This window comes from Astyanax mexicanus, chromosome 2, assembly GCF_023375975.1.
Source record: "Astyanax mexicanus isolate ESR-SI-001 chromosome 2, AstMex3_surface, whole genome shotgun sequence".
Lineage (NCBI taxonomy): Eukaryota > Metazoa > Chordata > Actinopteri > Characiformes > Acestrorhamphidae > Astyanax > Astyanax mexicanus.
In genome coordinates this window covers 15,688,413-15,708,021 of record NC_064409.1, presented here as the reverse complement: position 1 = coordinate 15,708,021, position 19,609 = coordinate 15,688,413, and the positions used below count along the sequence as shown (strand labels likewise).

The window sequence follows — 19,609 nt, the reverse complement described above, 5'->3', positions numbered from 1 at the left end:
TTTTTGAAAGAAATGTAACATAAGAAAGGTAAAGGGCAAATATTAACCATGTAAGCTGTTTATATTGCTTGCAATTTAGGTGAAGCGAGCATGTGTAAAGCATTTTAATGTAAAATTGCTTAATTTTGCTGAATTAAATACAAGTAACAAAGTAAACGAGTAACAAAAATATGAAAACCACACAAGGGTTAAAATGATGTAATTGTATGCTTATGCTATTAAATTGTTATATCAGTGGCATAAAATGGTCTTAAAATGACAATAATTTTGTTTATTATTCAAAGACAAATCCTCCACTCATTCCAAAACACTATTCACACTAATGTTATATAATGACCTAATATAACCCAGTGAGCCCTGTTTAATTCATTTAACACCTTGTTTAGTCACTTTTTCTCATATTAATGTGGAGCAATTTTCTCATATATACAAGTTTCCCACGTTAGGCCCTGAAATTAATCTACAGTGTAAATACAGGAATAAACCTAATGTGTGCATGTTTATTAGCCATATTAAAGTAGTGGGTGATATATATATATACTGCTCACAGCACACGCTACACCAGATTACGCCTTTTACTATAGCAAGTGTTAAATTATTCAGAAATATGCTGGAGAATATCAGCAGCACAATCTCTGGAAGTGGTCCAGTGCAGGAGGCGAGGATGATCTATTTAGAAAGCACATTGTTTAGTATTTTCCTCCTCACACTGTTTCTTTGGGCTTATCTGTCTGTGACCTTCTTGTATTTTCTGGGTCATTGAATAGCAAGTGATAATCATGTTTCTGGAGAAACTTGCTTTTTCTCTCAAACTAACATTTTCCACATCACGAAACACAAACTACCGCCGTGGTGATGAGCTTTCCAGGAAATTAGCAGCACTGGCAGAGCTACATCATAGAAGAGTGTAGGAGTGGGAGAAGAAAGTTTCAGACGTGTATTAATGTCAATATTCTGTGCATTAATACAGAATCACGAAGGCCTAGTTACTAATATTTAATATCATACAGCTCTGGAAAAAAATTATGAGAGCACAGTTTCTGAATCAGTTTCTCTGATTTTGCTATTTATAGATACATTTTTAAGTAAAATGAACATTGTTCTTTTGTTCTATAAACTACAGACAACATTTCTCCCAAATTAAAAAAAAAAAAAATTAAGCATTTATTTGTAGAAAATGACAGAAATGGCTGAAATAACAACAAAACAATGCAGAGCTTTCAGACCTCAAATAATGCAAAGAAAACAAGTTCATATTTCATAAAGAGTTCAGAAATCAATATTGGTTTTTAATCACAGTTTTCATGCATCTTGGCATGTTCTCCTCCACCAGTCTTACGCACTGCTTTTGGATAAATTTATGCCTGCACTCCTGGTGCAAAAATTCAAGCAGTTCAGTTTGGTTTGATGGCTTGTAATCATCCATCTTCCTCTTGATTATATTCCAGAGGTTTTCAATTGGGTAAAAACAAAGAAACTCATAAGTTTTAAGTGGTCTCTTTTTGCAGAGCTGTTTATCAGAACAGTGATGATCATTTAGAGATTTGTGGTTCTTGTTTTTAGCAACAGCGTATAAAATCTTTAACAGAGGATTTTCCAAACCAGAAACAGGAAATTCTGCACACAGAGAGGAACCCCCAGGTCAGAACTGGAGCACACACACTACGCAAGCTCCTCACCACGAGGTTCTCCAGCGCTTTACTGCCGACTCACTGCTGAGCGTAATGGGCCGTTTTTCTGGGTCACTCAGAAACAGTATTATGTCAGGCTATAGTTATGCAAATGCATTGTTGGCTTTACTCTGCTAATAATGCACTGAAATGAGAAAGGTCAGCCTGACCAAATACTGCTAACAGGAGCATATCAGAAACACTGAACCATTCTTCAAGCAGACACAGAAGAAAAATTACCAGCAGAGAGAGAGAGAGAGAGAGAGCACATGCATGAAAGTGAGACTAAGAATAGGAAAGATTAAGAGAGAAGGTAAGAGCATAGATAAACAGACAGAGAGAGAAAGAGAAAGAAAGAGAATGAGAAAAAAGTAGGTGTGATTGAGAGTAAGAGAAAGAAGAGCGAGGAAAGAAAAGAGAGAAAGAGAGAGAAAGAGAGAAAGAGAAAGAGAGAGAGCACACAAAAGAGAAAGTGAGAGTAAAAAAATATATAAAAAATAGTGAGAGGGTGAGAGCGAGAGAAAGAAAGAGAGAAAAGGAAAGAAAGAAGGAGAGAGAAAGAGAGAGAAAGCACACACAAAAGAAAGTGAGAGTAAACAAATGATAAAAAAGTGAGAGGGTGAGAGCATAGATAAATAGAGAGAGACAGAAAGAGAGAAAAAAAGAAAATGAGAAAAAAAATAAGGTGTGATTGAGTAAGAGAAAGAAAGAGCAAGAAAAGGAAAAGAGAGAAAGAGAAAGAAAGAGTGCACAAATGAGAAAAAGTGAGAGTAAGAAAAGAATAATGAGAAAGAGGGTGAGAAGGTGAGGGTAAATAGACAGGGATAGAAAAAGAAAGAAATATGAAAATATGAAAGTGAGAGTGGAGGTGGAGAGGGAGTAAGAGAGGCTGAGAGCGTAGATAAATAGACAAAGAGAGAAAGAGAATGAGAAAAAGACAAGGTGTGATTGAGAGTAAGAGAAAGAAAAAGAGAGAAAAGGAAAGAAAGAAGGAGAGCGGGAGAGTGCAGACATGAGAGAAAGTGAGAGTAAGAAAAGGATAAAAACGAGAAAGAGGGTGAGAGGGTGAGGGTAAAAAAAAAGAAAAAAAAAAATATGAATATGTGGAGAGAGTAAGAGAGAGGGTGAGACCGTAGATAAATAGACATAGAATAGAGAGAGTGAAATAAAGTGGTACAGTGACAGATGGGAGATGTTTGTGGGGTTTGTGTAAAATATTAAAAATCGTAAAAAAAAGAGAAGAAAAAGAAAAGAGAGCGAGAAAGAAGGAGAGTGAGACCAGGAGAGTAAGAAAGGGCAAAGCCAGAAAGAAAAAGAGTTATAGAATGAAAAACAAAAGAAAAACAAAGGGAAAAGGGAAATACATTCAAGTCAGGTTAGAAAGAAGAGGCCAAACAAGAGAAAAAAGGAGCGAGAGACTATGAGAGTAAGAGAAGGAAAGAGAAAAAGACAAAGAAAGAGAAATAGAGAAAGGGAAAAGAGAAAAAAGAGAGTGTGTGAGTGGGAGTAAGAGAAAGAAAGATAAAAAAATGGAAACAGAGAAAGAGAGAAAGAGAGAGACTAAAATGAAGACTAAAATAAAAAAAGATGAAAAGATTCAATATGAGAAAGTAAGAAAGACTAAGAAAAAACAAGAGAAAAAGAGATACAGTGAATGTAAGAATTGGCGAGAATGTGCAGGAGTGTGTGAGAGAGTGAGGGCAAATGAAAGTGAATGAGAAGAAAGAGAGAGAGAAAGTGAGAGAATGAGAGAAGAGTCTATATGGCAATCTGAGAAAAACTAAGAAACAGATAGGATGTCAGGTTAGAAAATTTGAGTAAGAAGAAGAGGCCAAGCTAGAGACAATGAGAGTAAAAGAGAAGGAAAGAGAGAGAGAGAGAGAGAGAGAGAGAGAGAGAAAATGAGAGAAAAAGCAAAAGAGAATCACATAAAATATCTTGTTAACATGAAATAATCCTTATCTGGCGGATTTCCCTGACAGACCCCCGATGCAGACCCCCTACCTGTGAAGTTGGCAGCAGACAGGTAGAGCCAGGTGAGCGCTGGGATGAAGAGCAGGGCGAGGGACGCAGCCAGGAACTTCCTGCGCCCACGACACATTCCCAGCATCCTCTGGGGCCGGAGAGGACACAATCAGGAGGCTGAGAGACCTCTATGTGGGCAACAGCTGTTCGCCAGGGGGTTCATGACACTGCCTGCAGAGAGGGAGGAGGGCAGACGGTGAGCGAGGGAACACACACTCCGTACAGTGAGGTGGAGAGAGAGAAAGAAAGAGAGAGGTAGAGAAAGAGAGAGAGAGAGAGAGAGAGAAAGAGAGAGAGAGAGAGGTGTGTGGGCAGATTTCCTGTATATACAGCAAATCATCTCCTGAGATATGAGACCCACGGTCTTACATAACATCACCTCTGTTCTGCAGAACAGCTTCTTCAGAACGTCTCAATAAGATTTAACTCTGTTTATACCTGCAGAGCTACAATATATCTCCAAATAAGCTAAACCTATTTCACTAAAGCTGATAAAAATGAGCCTTTTGACACCATTCCTAAACTCAGGTGTGGGCTAGAGGGGTGTGAAACCTCCCAGCATTGAGCTGTGGATCTGTGAAACTGTGTTCTCTGGAATGATGTTGCTCTATTCAGTAATTTTAGATGAGTTAGGAATGAGGTGGTAATCATCCAAAAGCCTGGCTTCACTAATGCATTTGTCAATAAATACAATGAAACAAATATTTATAATCGAGTAGTTGTATTACTGGATTATAGATACAATTACTCCAAAAAAGCAGGACAAACTCTTTTAATTCCCTTGATTTCAGAAGAAATAGTGAACGAGCAGAGGTTCCAATACGTTTGTCCATATAGTGTACTTACAAAAAAACTCATCCAAATGTACAGCATTTTTTAGTAGAACACCAACTGATGATAATAATCACATTAGGTTGTATATTGGAAACTGGTGAAAGAGCACAGTGCTGCTGTGGGTATTTTAAACTTCCCAGGTCTCCAGGAAGTTGTGGAAGTCTACCGCATATCAATAACGGCTCCCTGATTCCAGGAAATCAGATAAAATCTTCCAGAATCCAGAATGAGTGGCCCAAGAGTGAACACAAATGTGCATGCAGGCGACACAAACTTTTTTTCCCAATTCTGTGTGTGAAAGTGATGGAGAGGAAGAGAAAGACACACTCCCCGTGTGCATATTCATGAAACACATGCAAAACAGAGAGGGTTCTGATTGGAATGTACTTTACATAGAGTCTGCGAGCCAGCCAATCAGTTTTTAGTGTGGGCGGGCAGTGCTTTTTTTTCCCTCCTGGACGGGATGCATTAAGTGAGTAAGAGAAGGAGCATTATGGCTCTCATTAAAACTCATTTCACCTATGACTGTTCTAAAGTATATCCATGTCTGGTAAAAGTGAAAAACAATGAAAGTCTTGCCTGCTGTACAGTTTGTAATAGTGATTTTAGCATTGCTCACAGGAGACTAAATGATTGCAAAAAGCTTGATGTTGAGGTAAGCTAATGTACTTGTGCTACTCAGTGCTATGATAGGCTATGTTATGCTACATGACTGCAAAGAGCCTTCACAGTGATGTAAACCAGCCAATGCAAGCACAAATCATGTTAAACATTAGTCTATTAGCTACAAACTAAGCCTGTTTTGGATATGAAAAATACAACTGGCCAGGATTTCTACATTGTTGGATATCTGTGATTTCCCATCGATTAACATTTCCATTTACAGTACATTTACAGCTTTTAGCAGATGCTCTTTTCCAGATACACAAATGCTTTATTTTAATACACACAAGTTAAACTAAAAGGAAATAAATTAGCTATATAAAATATAAAGGTCATTTATTCATTTAGGTTAATGAGTAAATGTTTGTTTTCTAACATTCATTTATACAGCTGATATTTTTATACACTAGTGCATCTCAAAAAAACAGAATATCACTGAAAAGTTATTTTATTTCAGCAATTTAGTTCAAAACGTGAAACTCATGGCGACACTGACAAAAGTACCAATTGGTAATAATAACAATATAATAATTATAATATAATATAATAATATAATAATATAACAATATAATATAAGCACATGCCCGACCATGTGGATGGAGGCCATGCGGTTACCTCCTACCTCCTGTGTTTACTCCTGCACCCACCCTTTGCACTCCCCCTGCACCTCTGCTTCTCAGGCAGCAGCAGCGTGTCACTTACACAGACACAGAGACAGCACTGTGTATCTGCTTCTTGTGTCGAGAATTAAAACATTGCAACATGATGTGTTTGTTTTATTTGCCTTAATTGACATCGCACGTCCTGCGATGTGACTATTGAGCATTTGCACATCGCGGTGACGATGCCTAAATGATATATCGTGCAGAACCCCAGTTCACTGTAAAGACTACATATATACTGGATATAAGTGTTCAGCATTTCTTCAGCCCTTAAATCTGAGTGGGCTGAAGGTATAAAGCAACAGAAATGCAGACCACCCGTCTCTGTTATCTCTTCAAAGCCCCCACACGCTACATCACACACTGGTCTCCGAGTGGGGAAACTGGAGCAAAATCCATTTACCTGACCCTCATGTCACATGTTTCAGCCAGACAAGCCAGCCAGGGAAGATAATTATTGTCCCTACGCCCCACCAACGCAGGCCAGTAACAGAAGGAGACATCTTCACAGCTTATTACCACAATGTTGCCACACGGGTCCGCGGCCCTGCAAATGGGAGCTGAAGTGTGCCGAGGCGACTCGCGCTGCACGGAGGTTCAGCCGGGCAGCAGTTGGTTTCATCCCTTAACCTCCAGTGGGAGGGAATGCATATTTAGACATCAGCCGCAGGCAATGTACTGCGACAGCTGACAAAACGCAAGCGAGTAAGCAGTGGCTGCTGCCACTGCCGCCACCACCGCCGTCGCTGCTGCCACGACTGCCGCTGTGTTCTCTCCTCATTCAGACGTTTCCGCGGCGAGACCTTGGGAACGAGCCATTTCAACCGTATCTCTTTGATCTGGAAGAAATGGCAGCCACTCATCTGACCAAGGTGTACCGGGGTGATAGCGGGAAGCTTTAACAAGCAAATGACACGGCTTGTAAGTTCAGAGCAGACAGGACGATGAGATGGAACGATGAAAAACATGCTGACCCAAAAATAGAGTTGAAACAGAGGCTACAGGGAGAGAAATGAAGACGTGCGATCATCAGAGCGTCATCAACAGTCTGGCTGAGGAGTGAAGCCACCGGAGACAGACTTACTGCGAAAATAAGACAAGATAAGGAGCTCCACAGGGTCATTTATCTCAGGATGTGCGTTCTAACTGACTGAGTTCATTAAAAGATGTTAATTTAAATAATTAAATCATAAAATCGGTTATTAAAATATTTATTATTAAAAACATATATTCTGAACAGGCTCTAAATGGTCCAGTGGTTTAAAACGCTGCCACTATGATTGGGAGATCACTGGTTCAAATCCATGTCATGCAGCTTGCCATCAGCTGCTGGAGCACTGAGAGAGCTGGTTTTGAGGGAATTGGTCTTGCTGCTCCCCTGGGTGATGTCGATCAGCACAAGGCACCTGTGAGCTGATGTATTGTTGCTGAATCGCTGCGCTTTCCTCCGAGAGCGCTGTGATGCTACTTGGCAATGCTGCATCAGCAGCAGTTGGAAAAGAGACGGTGATTGCCAAAAAAAAAAAAAACACCTCACAACTTATTCACAACTTAAGGGTTTTTCCCTGTTTCAACCATCTTGGCCATCAAAGACCAGCACAGACCATCCAAAACCAGCTTATTTTGAACTGGATTTTCCTGCATTTTCACTTTTGGGACCAAACATGAGATAAAATGTCAAGCCAGGATCAGTCAGTTGTTAGAAACAGAAAACACTTTACTGTCACAAAACGACTACATACAGTGCTGTAAAAAAAGCATTTGCCCCTACAGATTTCTTTCATTTTTGCTTTTTAATCATATTTTTCAAATTAACAAAAACATTTTAATATCAGTTAATAAATAAAATTGTAATTTAAAAACAGTTTACATATATAATCATTTAATTAGCTTATAAATTGTTTGATATTAAAGTTAGTTTAAAATCTGTAAAGAAATCTGTAAGTGGGGCAAATACTTTTTACAGCACTGTACATGCACACAAGGTTAAGCTGATACATTTGTTTTCAATAAATTACCACCATTAAAGGGATGCTACTGAATTCAGCATATGGAGCTCTGGAAAAAAAATAAGAGATCACTTCAGTTTCTGAATCCGTTTCTCTGATTTTGCCATTTATAGGTACAGGTTTGAGTAAAATAAACATTTTTGTTTTATTCTATAAACTACGGACAACATTTCTCCCAAATTCCAAATAAAAATATTGTCATTTAGAGCATTTATTTTTATTTGCAGAAAATGAAAAATGGCTGAAATAAAAAAAAAGATGCAAAACCTTTGGACCTCAAATAATGCAAATCAAACAAGTTCATATTTATAAATTTTAAAAGTTCAGAAATCAATATTTGGTGGAATAACGCTGTTTTTTAATCACATTTTAGTTGTCATGCATCTTGCCTCTTGCATGTCCTCCTCCATCAGCCTTACACACTGCTTTTGGATAATTTTAAGCCACTCCTGGTGCAAAAATTTAAGCAGTTCAGCTTGGTTTGATGGCTTGTGATCATCCATATTACTCTTGATTATAATCCAGAGGTTTTTAATTTGGTAAAACTCTTATTTTTTCCAGAGCTGTATATCAAAGCAGTGATGATCATTTAGAGATTTGTGGTATTTTTGTAGCAAGAACTTTAAAAAAAATGCTTTCACAGAAGATTTTCCAAACCGAAAAAGTTCAGAAATCAATAATTGTTAGAATAGACCTGTTTTTTAATCACAGTTTTCATGCATCTTGGCATGTTCTCCTCGACCAGTCTTACACACTGCTTTTGGTTAATTTTAAGCCACTCCTGGTGCAAAAATTCAAGCAGTTTAGCATGATTTGATAACTTGTGATTATTCATTGACATTTGCAGCTGAAACTGAAGGTTTTTAATAGTCAGAATCAGCTACTGCTGAAAAGTGATTGCAGTATGTGAATTTGATACCTGCAATAGCTAACAAATTCATTTATCATCCCTACATGGAGCCAATCAAGCAGTATAACTTTGACTCCAGGACCTTATTAGCAATAATTGAAGCCAAATGCAGTGTGTCCTGTATAAACCTACTTCTTTAAAAGAGCTGAGAGAGAGAGAGAGAGAGAGAGAGAGCTGAAAGCTGCGCTCTCACATCTTTAAGAGAATTGGACTGTCGTCCTCTTCCCATTAATGCAGCGCTAAACTCACATTAGGGAAAAACAGGGCCACATGGAAGGAGCTCAGACCGAGTAGAACTAGGCCATCCTGCAGCGTGGAGCTTTCTTAAGCAGCATATTAAGCCTGTCACGTTTGTTCCAATCCAACATCGCCACTGTCTGAGGTAATTGGAGGAGTCTATTAATCTCTCCCGCAGTACAGCTGAGGGAAGACCACATGTTTCCTGTGCTGCTCCTGAGTTCCTGTCAGGCAGCCAGAACGAGGAGCTCAAAGGTGAAGAGCTTCCTCTCAGGATCTTCTCCAGAAGTGAGAGAGATTCATCACTACCACTCTATATCAGTCCAGTAATCACAATCCATTATAGGTGTACTAATATAAGGAGTTACCAACCTCAGAGACCACAAGTTAACAGCACCACCTAAATGCTTCAAAGAATAATTTAGTGTTTAAGTTACTACATTATTCTTCATGTGTTCCTTCATAGTCTGACTGAATTCTGTATCCGTTTACAATGTTAATTTGAGAACTTTTGACTGGTACTGTATACAACAGCATACTAATGAAATTACACTATTTTATTATATTTAGACATTGGGATTTGAATAGTTTGGACAAAAATGTCCAAATATATCAAATAACATAATGATAATAATAATGGATAATAATTATGGATGCTCTGAATATTTGGCCACCTAAATTATTTGTATCATCATTGATGCTTTTAACAATGAGATTAAATCTCAACCAGTTCCAGGTTGTTGGTGATATATTGTGGAATATGGGGCCAGCTTACTCTTAAGTAGAAAAAAAGTGTGATTAATTATGATTAATCACAGATTTTAGTTGTGATAAATCAGATTTTTTTAATCAACTGACACCACTAGTTATTACACAAGCTTATGACAATCATTCTAAGATAGCATGTATGTAAAATAATGCATTACTAATGCATTCATTAATTCATGGATCATTGATATTGCATATACTGTATAGGGAGTCTCCCTCACTCCTCTCTCATTCCTCTCTCTCTCTCCTCTTCCTCTCTCTCTCTCCTCTTCCTCTCAGGATCTTCTCCAGAAGTGAGAGAGATTCATCACTAACACTCTATATCAGTCCTGTTATCATAACCCATTATGAGTGTACTAATATAATGCATTATATATGCATCATACATAATAACTAATAATAACTAATATACACTTGAATAATAACATATAATTACTTACAGCGACATACAAAACAAATCATAGACATTAAGACAGGTTTCATAATGCCTTAAATTAGTATGTTCAATGGTCTTATGAACAGTTATTATAAGGCAGTAAGTAGACTTGTAGTCAATAATAACCAGTCATTAATAACTATTGTTGAATGCTGTTTTATTTACTGTGCGGGACACAAAAAAGGACTGTAATATTTTATCATAAAATCTATATTTTAAATTAAATAAAAAAAAAAATAAAGTATTTAGATGCTATTTAATGTCCATTGTCTTTTTTAATGTGCATTGTCTGGCATTTTTACTGTGCATTTAATATTGAACTTTTTAATTTCACAAACCATCCCTAATCTTTACAAAATATGTTTAAACCACATAAAATTAGTAAGAATTAGCTTTTACTTAGCCTCATTGCCTTTAATGCTGCTATGGCCTAATGTCTTGAATTGTTGTGGGTTTTTATAGTGCAGTGGGCGGGGCCGAGCTACTGTTTCATTGGCTGGTAAACTTCTTTATTGGGTGGTTCATGATAAACAACAGGCCTCAAAAAATTTTATGTGCAACAATACATGATGTTCATTGTAATAGACACAGGGTCTGAAAGATATATTGTACCAGAAATACCTGTAATAAATTATACTATTTTTATTTTAAAACTATACAGTACCAGTCAAAAGTTGGGTTTTTCATTATTTTACACATTTCTGCATTGTTGATTAATATTGAAGCCATCCAAACTAACAGCTGTGCTGAACTCGTAAAGAGTTAATTACCTGATTTTCTTGCCTCTTAATGTGTTTGAGAGCATCAGTTGTAAAGTTGTGAAGAGGTAGAGTTACAGGTATACAGTGAATAGCCCTATATGACTAATGTTCTAATCCATATATGTATATATATATAGCAATAACTTAACTACTGACTTGACTTTAGTATTAATTTACAATGTAGGAACATAAAAACATTAAATTTGAGAGGGTGTGTCCAAACTTTTGATTAGTACTGTATACAACTGTCCAAATACATATAAAATAACATAATGATAATAATAATAATGATGGGTAATAATTAGGGATACCCTGAATATTTGGCAACCAAAATTATATTGTCTGAAAATGGAATAAATGAAAGACCTCATCATTTCCACTAAACAATGATGCTAGATAGATAGAAAGATAGATAGATACACTATTTATATAGATATATACACTAGTTATTATACAAGTTTATGACAGTCATTCTTAGAGACTGTAGTATGTATGTTAAATAATGCATTATGAATGCATTCATTGATTCAAGGATTGAAGTCTCCCTGACTTCTATCTTTTTTTTCCTTCCTCTTATTCTCTCTCTCACACACTTTTCTTTCTTCTCCACCTCTTCTCCTTCTCTCACCGCACCCCCGCCCCCTCCACAACCCCTCTCTCATCATCAAGAGGAGGCAATTATGCTGAGGAGAGCACTCCGACACTTTGCTGGGGGAAAATGGAGCCCCGCTTGTCCAGAGAAAACATATTGATTAGAGGCGTCGAACGTGTTTCATTTTCTATTATCTTACTTAGGCCCTCATTAACATGCTATAGGAGACCACCGCCGCGTTTTGACAGACACCCTGTTGGCAAGAGGGAGATTAGGGTACGGCTGCGTCCTGAATAACAAACTGTAGGATAAATAAATCACTGTTTTGCCAAAGAAAGAAAAGGTCCGTGTCAGACTAGCCATATCAAAACCAACTTCAACCTGATAATGAATGCTAATTCACTTCACCAACCAATTATCTTCCAGGAATCGGCAGGACGGACGCACTATATTTTCCTTTGTTCGGAAAACCAAACAGCCTTGCTGGGCTATTAAAGCTACCAGGAGTTTATCGACAGAATTGTCCTCGCCGGATGGTGAATGACTACAAATTACCCCCAGAGCTCACGTTCAGACTGAGGAGCGCTGAACAAAAGCAAAGCAAATTCCTCCCTTTCTGACCCGCTCGCACTAATGCCCCGTCACTTACGCTACACTACAGTCCTCAACGCAACTTCAATAGCGCCTGCTTATTTCCCAGCATGCCCACACTTCCCAGAGTGCTTTGGTACTAAAAGAATACATTTACATTCACAAGAGCTCTTCAAACTAAACACAAGACTTTTAAAAGCATGAGAGGCAGCAATAATGGTGCGGATGATAGATAAAAATGTGGATATTAATAAAAATGGATATGTGAGTGCTAGCACGAGAATCCATCAGAGAAAGTGCATAAAGCAGAGGCAGAGAAAGCATCAGCCTCCCGGGCTGGAAGTGTTAACGAGAGCAGGCGTTCCTACATAATGGGCCACGAAAAAAAAAATTATAATAATAAAAAAAAAAACCAGAGGAATGAGATCGTTTTATCACTAAACCAACAAAATCACAGAGAATGAGCGAGGAAAGGGACAGAAACAGGGTGAAGCTCGTTCAAGAGTCAATTCAGATACTGTAGATAATGGAAACAGGAAACAGAAACAGGCAAAGATTCTATTTTTCCTCTGCTTTGCTCCAACAAAGAATGTTAACTATATTAGCTATACATTTGCTACATTGTATAGCAAAACTGGCCATGTGAAACTCCCCACTCACAATATCACCAAAAAAAAACTGCCATGGCTTTAATTTCTTTATCTCTATATAGTAAAATTTCTTTTACTATTTCATACAAACAGTTTTTGTTGAAGAACTTTACTCTCATTAGTGGACTGTGTCAATACAGGTCCTGTAGATAATGGAAACTGAAAACAGAAACAGGCAAAGATTCTATTTTTAATTCTATTGTAAACCAAAAAACAAAAAACTGCCATGGCTTCCATTTCTTTATATAGAAAAACAAATCTCTTTTATTATTTCATATAAACAGTTTTAGTTGAAGAATGTTATTCTTATTAGTAGGCTGTACAACGGCAAGATCTAATTTTCCTTTAATTTTAGTTTGAACATTTTTTAACATTCAATATGTACTGTCAAAAATCAAATCAAATCAAAACTACACACACTCAAAAACACAAGTCTAGATGTCATTGTTGTCCAATGAAAAACATCTATCTTAAAAAAGCTACTTTACAGAAGAGAGATAAAACCTTCTTTGTTTTCAATGAAACTCAATGTAAAAAGAATTTATTTCAGTTCATTCTAAAAATATATATATCTCTTCATTCATTAATAGATTCTGACGCAGTGTAAGGGACAGTTTGGGTTTTCAAAATGTTTAGTAAACTAAAAATCGACATAGATTGAGATACTTGTTTTTCATTGAACAGCATCGTATATACAGCTCTGGAAAAAAATAGAGACCACTTAAAAATGATTTCTTTGATTTTACCAAATTGAAAAACTCTGGAATAAAAACAAGAGGAAGATGGATGATCACAAGCCATCAAACCAATCTGAACTGCTTGAATTTTTTCACCAGGAGTGCAGGCATAAAATTATCCAAAAGCAGTGTGTAAGACTGGTGGAGGAGAAAATGATGCCAAGATGCATGAAAACTGTGATTAAAAACCAGGGTTATTCCACCAAATATTGATTTATGAACTCTTAAAACTTCATGAATTGTTTTCTTTGCATTCTTTCAGGTCTGAAAATTCTTTTTTGTTATTTCAGTCATTTCTCATTTTCTGCAAATATATGCTCTAAATGACAATATTTTTATTTTATTTTATTATTATTTTATTCAACATGTTATTATTACAATTTTTGGTCCTCTACCCACTCAGGAATATTACTGGTTTTCATTTGAAACTCTAAATCTAAAGAACTGCTGCTTTAAGGTTTGTCCTGTAACCTCACTACCAAACCAGCTACCTTTAGACTTCTCAGTGCAGCAGCTCTGAAGTTCATATCCTGACTTTGAGATGTAAGCACTGCTCCTAAATCCCAGCTACATAATCCACACAAATACGCAACAAATAATGAATGAAATACATCAGCAGCATCAAAACTCAAATCAACTTCAAATCCTTCAACCATCTGTCTGACAACCCGCCTCGCTCTTCTGTTCCAAACAACAGAGTCAAATTACAGAGACACAAACTCAGTGACAGAACTGGATCAGCACTGCTACACACAACGAGGCTGGAGCGGGAAATGAGACAAACTGATTATACAACGTCTGAATTAATCGATACTAACTTCAGAACATTAACGCAGAATTTATTAAACCGTCTGTCGTCTAAACTGGACTGTAGAATAGATCAATATATATAGGTATATGTTTGAATAAAATGAACATTATTATTTTATTCTATAAACTACAGACAACATTTCTCCCAAATTCCAAATAAAAATATTGTCATTTAGACGATTTATTTGCAGAAAATGAGAAATGTCTGAAATAACATAGAAATTTAAAAAACTAATTACTAATAGTTACTATTTTTTAGTTAATATCGACCAAAATTCACAGATAAATGTTTACTGTTTAGGGCTGCTTTATATTCATACAAAATAACATTTATTATATTCCTAAAATTAATGACATACAGCTCTAGAATAAATACTTAAAAAGTATGAGTTTTATTTTTTATTTTACCAAATTGAAAACCTCTAAAATATAATCAAGAGAAAGATGGATGATCACAAGCCATTAATCCAAGCTGAACTGCTTGAATTTTTGCACCAGGAGTGCAGGCATAAAGTTATCCAAAAGCAGTGTGTAAAACTGGTGGAGGAGAACATGCCAAGATGCATGCAAACTGTGATTACAAATCAGCGTTATTCCACCAAATGTTGGTTTCTGAACTCTTAAAACTTTATGAATATGAACTTGTTTTCTTTGCATTATTTGAAAAATATTTTTGTTATTTCAGCCATTTCTCATTTTCTGCAAATAAATGCTCTAAATGACAATATTTTTATTTGGAATTTGGAAGAAATGTTGTCCGTAGTTTATAGAATAAAACAACAATGTTCATTTTACTCAAACATATACCTATAAATAGCAAAATCAGAGAAACTGATTCAGAAACTGAAGTGATCTCTTATTTATTTTGTTTTTTCAGAGCTGTATTTATTATTAGTAGTATTATTATCGCAGATGATACGACACAGCACACCCGTACTGGACTCGGTGGATGATTTGTGTGTGTTGTAATCTCAGTGGATGCCTCCTATTGAACGCTCTTTGGAGATACCTGTCAGTCATCCTCTATAGAATAAAGAGAATAAAGAGATTCACCGTGTCCGTAAATGAGGTCCAGGAGCCTCAGCAGAGCCGTCACAGCGTACAGTCTGTCAACAGCACTGCATTCAAATGTGCAGCAGCATCCAAGCATGACAGTGTGTGTGTACGCACACACACAAACACACAAACACACACACACACCTCAAAACTCATCCCTCCCTGTCCAATCTGTGCGGCTCAGCAGAATGATAAAAGGAGGAGAAAACAAATGGAGGTGAATGGATGAGCTGGTCCAGCTGCAGTCACACGCAGCGGCGCAGCGTTCCTCTGGAACAGCACAGTCATTATGATTTACGCTCTGGGCCACGGAACGCCACATTAAAACTCATTCCACTTATGCAAATGGTGCACTTGGAAATGACACATAGCTCCACTTGAATCCATAATAAAAAATTAGCACATTAAGCATCTGCAGCATCCCACCAGCCAATGGCGCGTCTCCATTTGCCTTATCTCCCATACTGTCTATAACGCACGCGTATACAAGAGCCACCGAACAGAGCGTCCTCGCACCCTCAGCCTGTCGCGGGTCTGACTGATGAATCAGATTACGCTCGCCGGGGACTGAGCTGCTGCTACGCGCTAATCTACTCCGATACGCTACACAGCTCTGAGCTCTGATACGTTACTGTGTGTATAAAACAGGTAATACCAATACCATCCCGCACGCAGCGGACCACCATGAACCCAATACAGAGAGAGGAGGAGAGGAAAACAGGAGAAAAAGAAAGAGGAGTGCAGCACATAGAGAGAGCAGAGATATCAAAATATAAAAGGAAAAAATAAAGAAAATACATTAAGAGAAAGAGAAAAATACAATGTAAAAAAAAAAAGATGCAAATAAACCAATTTAAGTAAATTACCCACAGCTTATTTTTCTTATTAGGAAGTTACACTTATAGAGCACCTTTCCAGAAACCCAAGGACGCTTTAAAAGTTTAGTCCTTTTACACACAACCATTCATACTCAGCACTCATCCACAAACCAGTGAGAAGCGGCAGCCAATGGCGCACAACATACTCTCAACCAGAAACACCTGGAGGACTGCATCGGGACTACATCATTTACTATCTTTGTTGTTATTTCAGCCATTTATCATTTTCTGCAAATAAATGCTCTAAATGTTAATATTTTTATTTGGAATTTAGGGTAAATGTCAGTAGTTTATAGAATAAAGTTAGAATTATAGAATTTGCTCAAACATATACCTATAAATAGCAAAATCAGAGAAACTGATTCAGAAACTGAAGTCCCCTCTTAATTTTTTCCTGAACTGTATATAGGTATATCGTTGAATAGATATATTCAAGTATGTTTTGTTAGGATTGGGAAATTGTATTTATGCATGTATGCACTTATATTATTGTTTATCTGTTTACTTTTTAGCACATTTGCTAAAAATTGTTTGGGTATATCTTTGTGTTGTATTTCCATTGACACATTTATAATTGATAACTAATAAATAGTAGTAAAACCACTCCAAATCATCCAGAACGCAGCAGCACATCTGCTCTTCAACCACTCAAAACGGGCACATGTCACCCCACTGCTCATTGAGCTCCATTGGCTATCAGTTGATGCTCGCATCAAATTCAAAGCTCTTACAATCTCCTACAAGGTGATGACAGAACAGCTCAATCCAGACTGTTCTCATACAGAGTTCCCCAATGGTGGAACAAACTACCTTCTACTACCAGATCAGGAGAATCTCTCGCTATCTCTAATAAACTCCTGAAGACAGAGCTCTTCAAAGAGCACTTACTCTCCTAACACCTCTAACTAACTACCTTCCACTACCAGATCAGGACAATCTCTTGCTATCTTTAATAAACTCCTGAAGACAGAGCTCTTCAAAGAGCACTTACTCTCCTAACACCTCTAACACACTAACTACTCCTTACCTCATTTCCTTCTTCCCCTCCTTCACTCCTCTATCCTATTATTTTCCTTTGACATACTTTAAGCCCTATCTAAAGATGTTTTTTACCTTTAAACTTCTAAGTCGCTTTGGACAAAAGCGTCTGCCAAATGTAATGTAATGTAATATAAAGAATAAAGAAAACTAAAATAAGACATATGCAAGAGAGATGAAAAAGACAAAAAGAAAAAGACGAAGAAAAAATAAAATAAAAATGAGAAAATATTAACCAAACACAGGGAGAAAAGTAAGAAAAAAATTAATACACAAGAAAAGGGAAGGATTAAGAATTTACAGAAGCAATAAAGAAATAATACAATGAAAGGAAAGAAAAGAAAAGCAGGGATCAAATCAGAACAGTTCTCAGAAAGCTAAAAGACTGGAACTTTGTTATCAGGGCTGTGGTGAACGAGACTCCCAGAGACCAGCTCAGTTCAGTACTGGGCAGATCGATGAAGGCCAGGTGATGAAGAGCTTCTTTTAGGAGAGTTTAACAGGCAGGTGAAACCGTCTCAACATATCAATACTGCTCTGACCACCAGCACGAACCAGGAGGACAGCAGATGGTCAGTCTTCTCCAACCGTCTGCAGAAGATGAGTTCAGTCACTCTATCAGTCACTCTTTTGCACTATTAATAATAACAGATGCAGAGAAAGAGAGAGAGAAGTTCTGGGTCAGGCTGAGGATTTAGCCAAGAATCTATTTTTTCCTGCTTTTTGTTGGTCCATGTTGAGGAGTAGCTACAGTCATTTATCAGCATTGTGATAATCACATACTAAGAAAAAAAATCCACAGCTGATATCACCCAATGTTATGGGTTATTGGAAGGTATAGCTGCCTAAGCTTGGTATTGGCCAACAAACTTTCAGGACATAATGCCTTTGGTAATCGCTGTCCATGGTGCTGAAACAGTCACCTCCTATCTATTTAAATGAAATGTCCGCGTCACTCTCACAGTGTAATTTTGTAATTTTGACAAATTGTGTAATTGAATTGGTCTTCAATGTTGGAGTTTGACAGAGTTGAATATTTCAGTGTTAACCCAAATAAACCAATATACTGCCCAACTCCATTGTCACACCTTTAGCCTTTGTATGTCTTGTGTGTTTCCTTTTCTGTTCATATCGTTACTGTCCTGCCTTTTAGCCTGTTTTGTTTTCCTTCCCCATGCTTTTGAGCACATGGCATGGCATGTTATTGTCTTGTCTCCACCCTAGCTCCACCCTACACACTAAAAAAACAGAGGTACGATATTAGTTCTATCTTGTACTCCAAGGTACACTTTTCATAATTGTTCCCTTAAAGGTACAATATTGGTCTTTACAGGGTCAGATGTGTTTCCTCTGAAGTACAAAGTATTTTCTAACAGCAGGAAGTACAGATTTGTACCAATTAACCAGACAAAAGATACACTTGGTATTTTGTTATAATAAACAATATATATTTTTTAATTCTATATTTTTCATTTGAATACCAGATATTTTTGGATTGTCAAGTTCCTGACACATATTCAGTTGATAATTTTTATAATCTTTACTGCTACAAAAAAACAAGAGTAAAAAAAAGACTTTTACTAAAAGGTACTCTGCTGTACCTCAATATAAGGGACAGCCCAGCTGTACTTATTTTTCTTATTGTGTAGCCATAAGTGACTTGTTTGTAACCACACCCACTTTGTTTTCTTCCCTAGGTGTTTCTCACCCTCCTTCTCTATTTAAGCCCCATTGTTTCAGTGTTCCTTGTCGGGTCTTTTTTGTTTATTCTTTGCAATAATTTTTGTATGCTCTATGTTTTTTTTAGTTTTAGGTCTGTCAGTTCTTGCGTTCTTTGTCTGTTCTCAGTAGTTGGTCCTATATTTGTAGTTTTTGCATTTACCCTTGTTTTCTTTGTGTTTTGCTTTTGTGTATCTTGCTTTTTTCATTTTAATAAATAATTACCTGCAACTACTTCCATCCACTCATCCTACCTTATATGACATCCACAGAGTTTTAATTCAACTTTTCCTTTTTTTTTTACTTCTGTGGTTGGAGAAAACAAGACATAGGCATAACTTTTATTTAATTATAGAAAATTATGTGAAGCAACAATTTCCAAAACTAAACCAAAATTTCACTAAATTAAACAGCTGATTTACATTAAAAAATAACTTAAAGTCTATCTAACATTTTAGTAGATTACACCTGGTACAATTTTCTTACTGGGTTGTGGTATCATTTATTTGCAAAATGGGCGTGTCCCCTTAACTCTAACTCACTATCAGTCTGCAGTTTTGACC

At 36.9% G+C, this 19,609-nt stretch overlaps 1 protein-coding gene across 3 annotated transcripts in view; it reads right to left on the bottom strand.

Moving 5' to 3' along the window:
• The window catches only part of large1 (LARGE xylosyl- and glucuronyltransferase 1), a 364,426-nt gene that overhangs the window by 330,338 nt on the left and 14,479 nt on the right, over window positions 1–19,609 (bottom strand). For 2 of the 3 annotated variants that reach the window (XM_022671306.2, XM_049473482.1), the window contains exon 2: window positions 3,675–3,866. The exons of the other annotated variant lie outside the window; for it this stretch is intronic. In XM_022671306.2, the coding sequence (XP_022527027.2) occupies window positions 3,675–3,780 (106 nt within the window). In that variant the 5' untranslated portion in view covers window positions 3,781–3,866. The remainder of the gene's footprint in view (window positions 1–3,674; window positions 3,867–19,609) is intronic. 3 annotated transcript variants of the gene reach the window in all.